This window comes from Lethenteron reissneri, chromosome 16 (genome assembly GCF_015708825.2).
Source record: "Lethenteron reissneri isolate LAM-NWPU_2019-01 chromosome 16, ASM1570882v1, whole genome shotgun sequence".
Taxonomy (NCBI): Eukaryota; Metazoa; Chordata; class Hyperoartia; order Petromyzontiformes; family Petromyzontidae; genus Lethenteron; species Lethenteron reissneri.
Window position 1 is genome coordinate 487,893 of NC_083794.1, and position 6,000 is coordinate 493,892.

General features: G+C 63.1%; 1 protein-coding gene across 1 annotated transcript in view; it reads right to left on the reverse strand.

Annotated features, from left to right (window-relative positions):
• The window catches only part of LOC133342833 (endothelin-converting enzyme 1-like), a 56,079-nt gene extending 53,495 nt beyond the window's left edge, over nt 1–2,584 (reverse strand). Inside the window, 1 exon segment of the mRNA XM_061552143.1 lies at nt 1,901–2,584. Within this exon segment, the coding sequence (XP_061408127.1) occupies nt 1,901–2,068 (168 nt within the window). The 5' untranslated portion in view covers nt 2,069–2,584.
• Between the last annotated feature and the right edge of the window lie 3,416 nt (nt 2,585–6,000).

A 6,000-nucleotide genomic window follows, 5' to 3' on the forward strand; every position in this document is an offset into this window, starting at 1 on the left:
TGTGTCGTCTATGTGTCTGTGTTGTTGTTGTTGATCTGTGTGTGTCTGTGTTGTTGTTGATCTGTGTGTGTGTGTCGTCTCTGTGTCTGTGTTGTTGATCTGTGTGTGTATCGTCTTTCTGTGTTGTTGTTGTTGATCTGTGTGTGTGTCTGTTGTTGATCTGTGTGTGTGTCGTCTCTGTGTCTGTGTTGTTGTTGTTGATCTGTGTGTGTGTCTGTGTTGTTGTTGTTGTGTGTCTGTGTTGTTGTTGTTGATCTGTGTCGTGAACAGTCCCCGTCTCAACAATCGGGCGGATTCTTGTCTTTGTGTGCTGTGTGTTGTTTTTGTGTTGATGTGTGGTGTTATTGTGTTGGTGTGTGTGTTGGTATTGTGTTATTGTGTTGATGTGTGTGTTGGTGTGTGTTGTTATTGTGTTGATGTGTGTTGTGTTGGTGTGTGTTGTTATTGTGTTATTGTGTTGGTGTGTGTGTTGTCATTGTGTTGATGTGTGTTGTTAATGCGTTGGTGTGTGTGTTGTTATTGTGTTGATGTGTGTGTTGTTATTGTGTTATTGTGTTGGTGTGTGTGTTGATGTGTGTGTTATTGTGTTGGTGTGTGTTGTTATTGTTGTGTTGGTGTGTGTTGGTGTGTGTTATTGTGTTGATGTGTGTTGATGTGTGTGTTATTGTGTTGGTGTGTGTTGGTGTGTGTTGTTATTGTTGTGTTGGTGTATGTTGGTGTATGTGTTGATGTGTGTGTTATTGTGTTGGTGTGTGTTGTTATTGTGTTGTGTTGATGTGTGTGTTGTTATTGTGTTGGTGTGTGTTGTTATTGTGTTGGTGTGTGTTGTTATTGTTGTGTTGGTGCCGGCTACCCACCCACCCCTCGTGCGCCGTGCCGGCCTCTACGTCTATCGGTGCTACTCACTCACAGCGCTCGCCCCAACAGTCTGGTGAGAATATTTATATCGGGGATGTCTTTGTTGTTCTGCATGGGTTGATGTGGTGTGTTGTGTTGCTGTGTATGTGTCGCTGTGTCGCTGTGTGTGTTGTGTTGCTGTGTGTTGTTGTGTGTTGATGTGTGTTGTGTTGCTGTGTGTGTTGTGTTGCTGTGTGTGTTGATCTGTGTCGCTCTGTATGTGTCGCTGTGTGTGTGTTGTTCTGCATGGGTTGCTGTGTGTATGTGTCGCTGTATGTGTATGTGTCGCTGTATGTGTATGTGTTGCTGTGTGTATGTGTCGCTGTATGTGTATGTGTTGCTGTGTGTATGTGTTGCTGTGTGTATGTGTTGCTGTGTGTATGTGTCGCTGTATGTGTATGTGTCGCTGTATGTGTATGTGTTGCTGTGTGTGTATGTGTTGCTGTGTGTATGTGTCGCTGTGTGTGTATGTGTCGCTGTGTGTATGTGTTGCTGTGTTATGTGTCGCTGTATGTGTATGTGTTGCTGTATGTGTATGTGTTGCTGTGTGTATGTGTTGCTGTGTGTGTATGTGTTGCTGTGTGCATGTGTTGCTGTGTGTATGTGTCGCTGTATGTGTATGTGTTGCTGTATGTGTATGTGTTGCTGTGTGTATGTGTTGCTGTATGTGTATGTGTTGCTGTATGTGTATGTGTTGCTGTATGTGTATGTGTTGCTGTGTGTATGTGTTGCTGTGTGTGTATGTGTTGCTGTGTGCATGTGTTGCTGTGTGTATGTGTCGCTGTATGTGTATGTGTTGCTGTATGTGTATGTGTTGCTGTGTGTATGTGTCGCTGTATGTGTATGTGTCGCTGTATGTGTATGTGTTGCTGTATGTGTATGTGTTGCTGTGTGTATGTGTTGCTGTGTGTATGTGTTGCTGTGTGTATGTGTCGCTGTATGTGTATGTGTTGCTGTATGTGTATGTGTTGCTGTGTGTTGTTGTTGTTGCGGATGCTCGTACCCGAGAATACGGGCCTCTCACCGCAGGCCCCGCCAGGTCGCTTCGCCTCTCCTCCTCGTCCTCCTCCCCCTCGTCCTCCTCCCCCTCGTCGTCGTCCTCCTCGTCGTCGTCCATCGTGAGGGGCCTCTCATCCATCTCCTCGTGGGCTGCCCTGCGGAACGGATCCATGGCGCGCTGCCTCTTTGTGTCTGCGTGCGCCTTGTCTCTGTATCTTGTGTCTCTGTGTGTGCGTCTTGTTTGTCTCTGTGTCTGTCTCTGTGTCTATGTGTGTGCGTCTTGTCTCTGTATCTTGTCTCTCTCTGTGTCTGTCTCTGTGTGCGTCTTGTCTCTGTATCTTGTCTCTGTGCGTGCGGCTGCCCCGTATCCCCCGACTCGAGTCTCTGGGTGCTGCGCTCTGTGCTGCTTCTGCGCCTCCAGGAATCGCGAGGCGACTGCTGCTGTCACAGAGAGCTGCTACAGCTGACTGCTACAGCTGACTGCTGCTGCTGCTACAGCTGACTGCTACAGCTGACTGCTGCTGCTGTCACAGAGAGCTGCTACAGCTGACTGCTGCTGCTGTCACAGAGAGCTGCTGTCACAGAGAGCTGCTGCTACAGCTGACTGCTACAGCTGACTGCTGCTGCTGCTGTCACAGAGAGCTGCTGCTACAGCTGACTGCGGCTGTTGTCACAGAGAGCTGCGGCGGCAGCGGCAGAGGCGGCGCAGTTTTGTGAGCCCGCGTTGGGGGCGCGGGGCGGGGGCCAGAGGAGGGGAACCCGGAGTGGACTCACGCCTAGGGGGGGGGGGGGGGGTGGGGAACCCGGAGTGGACTCACGCCAAGAGGGGGGGGGACCCGGAGTGGACTCACGCCTAGAGGGGGGGGGGGGGGACCCGGAGTGGACTCACGCCTAGAGGGGGGGGGGGGGGGACCCGGAGTGGACTCACGCCTAGAGGGGGGGGGGGGGGGGAACCGGAGTGGACTCACGCCAAGAGGGGGGGGGGGGAGACCCGGAGTGGACTCACGCCAAGAGGGGGGTGGGGGGGGAACCCGGAGTGGACTCACGCCTAGAGGGGGGGGGGGGGAACCCGGAGTGGACTCACGCCAAGAGGGGGTGGGGGGGACCGGAGTGGACTCACGCCTAGAGGGGGGGGGGGGGGGAACCCGGAGGGACTCACGCCTAGAGGGGGGGGGGGGAACCCGGAGTGGACTCACGCCAAGAGGGGGGGGGGACCCGGAGTGGACTCACGCCAAGAGGGGGGTGGGGGAACCCGGAGTGGACTCACGCCAAGAGGGGGGGGGGGACCCGGAGTGGACTCACGCCAAGAGGGGGGGGGGGAACCCGGAGTGGACTCACGCCTAGAGGGGGGGGGGGGGAACCCGGAGTGGACTCACGCCAAGAGGGGGGGGGGGGACCCGGAGTGGACTCACGCCAAGAGGGGGGGGGGGGGGGGAACCCGGAGTGGACTCACGCCTAGAGGGGGGGGGGGGGGGTGGAACCCAGAGTGACTCACGCCTAGAGGGGGGGGGGGGAACCGGAGTGGACTCACGCCAAGAGGGGGGGGGGGGACCCGGAGTGGACTCACGCCAAGAGGGGGGGGGGGAACCCGGAGTGGAACTCACGCCTAGAGGGGGGGGGGGGGAACCCGGAGTGGACTCACGCCTAGAGGGGTGGGGGGGGGGGAACCCGGAGTGGACTCACGCCAAGAGGGGGGGGGGGACCCGGAGGGGACTCACGCCAAGAGGGGGGGGGGGAACCCGGAGTGGACTCACGCCAAGAGGGGGGGGGGGGACCCGGAGTGGACTCACGCCAAGAGGGGGGGGGGGGAACCCGGAGTGGACTCACGCCAAGGGGGGGGGGGGGGGGGAACCCGGAGTGGACTCACGCCAAGAGGGGGGGGGGGGAACCCGGAGTGGACTCACGCCAAGAGGGGGGGGGGGGGACCCGGAGTGGACTCACGCCAAGAGGGGGGGGGGGGACCGGAGTGGACTCACGCCAAGAGGGGGGGGGGGACCCGGAGTGGACTCACGCCAAGAGGGGGGGGGGGGACCCGGAGTGGACTCACGCCAAGAGGGGGGGGGGACCCGAGTGGACTCACGCCAAGAGGGGGGGGGGGGGACCCGGAGTGGACTCACGCCAAGAGGGGGGGGGGGGGACCCGGAGTGGACTCACGCCAAGAGGGGGGGGGGGGCCCGGAGTGGACTCACGCCAAGAGGGGGGGGGGGACCCGGAGTATCACGCCAAGAGGGGGGGGGACCCGGAGTGGACTCACGCCAAGAGGGGGGGGGGAACCCGGAGTGGACTCACGCCAAGAGGGGGGGGGGGGACCGGAGTGGACTCACGCCAAGAGGGGGGGGGGGGACCCGGAGTGGACTCACGCCAAGAGGGGGGGGGGGGGGAACCCGGAGTGGACTCACGCCAAGAGGGGGGGGGGGGACCCGGAGTGGGACTCACGCCAAGAGGGGGGGGACCCGGAGTGGACTCACGCCAAGAGGGGGGGGGGGGGACCGGAGTGGACCACGCCAAGAGGGGGGGGGGGGGGGGACCCGGAGTGGACTCACGCCAAGAGGGGGGGGGGGACCCGGTGGACTCACGCCAAGAGGGGGGGGGGGACCCGGAGTGGACTCACGCCAGAGGGGGGGGGGGACCCGGAGTGGACTCACGCCAAGAGGGGGGGGGGGGGACCCGGAGTGGACTCACGCCAAGAGGAGGGGGGGGGGGGGGAACCCGGAGTGGACTCACGCCAAGAGGGGGGGGGGGGACCCGGAGTGGACTCACGCCAAGAGGGGGGGGGGGGGGAACCCGGAGTGGACTCACGCCAAGAGGGGGGGGGGGACCCGGAGTGGACTCACGCCAAGAGGGGGGGGGGGACCCGGAGTGGACTCACGCAAGAGGGGGGGGGGGGACCGGAGTGGACTCACGCCAAGAGGGGGGGGGGGGACCCGGAGTGGACTCACGCCAAGAGGGGGGGGGGGGAACCCGGAGTGGACTCACGCCAAGAGGGGGGGGGGGACCGGAGTGGACTCACGCCAAGAGGGGGGGGGGGGACCCGGAGTGGACTCACGCCAAGAGGGGGGGGGGGGGGACCGGAGTGGACTCACGCCAAGAGGGGGGGGGGGGGGACCCGGAGTGGACTCACGCCAAAGGGGGGGGGACCCGGGTGGACCACGCCAAGAGGGGGGGGGGGACCCGGAGTGGACTCACGCCAAGAGGGGGGGGGGGGGAACCGGAGTGGACTCACGCCAAGAGGGGGGGGGGACCCGGAGTGGACTCACGCCAAGAGGGGGGGGGGGAACCCGGAGTGGACTCACGCCAGAGGGGGGGGGGGGACCCGGAGTGGACTCACGCCAAGAGGGGGGGGGGGGGAGGTGGGGGGGGGGGGGGGACCCGGAGTGGACTCACGCCAAGAGGGGGGGGACCGGAGTGGACTCACGCCAAGAGGGGGGGGGGGGGACCCGAGTGGACTCACGCCAAGAGGGGGGGGGGGGACCCGGAGTGGACTCACGCCAAGAGGGGGGGGGGGACCCGGAGTGGACTCACGCAAGAGGGGGGGGGGGGGACCGGAGTGGACATCACGCCAAGAGGGGGGGGGGGGACCCGGAGTGGACTCGCGCCAAGATGGGGGGGGGACCGGAGTGGACTCACGCCAAGAGGGGGGGGGGGGACCCGGAGTGGACTCACGCCAAGAGGGGGGGGGGGACCGGAGTGGACTCACGCCAGAGGGGGGGGGGGGACCCGGAGTGAACTCACGCCAAGAGGGGGGGGGGGAACCCGGAGTGGGACTCACGCCAAGAGGGGGGGGGGGACCCGGAGTGACTCACGCCAAGAGGGGGGGGGGGAACCGGAGTGGACTCACGCCAAGAGGGGGGGGGGGGGGACCCGGAGTGGACTCAGCCAGAGGGGGGGGGGGGGGAACCCGGAGTGGACTCACACGCCAGAGGGGGGGGGGGACCCGGAGTGGACTCACGCCAGAGGGGGGGACCCGGAGTGGACTCACGCCAAGAGGGGGGGGGGGGACCGGAGTGGACTCACGCCAAGAGGGGGGGGGGGGGGACCGGAGTGGACTCACCAAGAGGGGGGGGGGGACCCGGAGTGGACTCACGCCAAGAGGGGGGGGGGGGG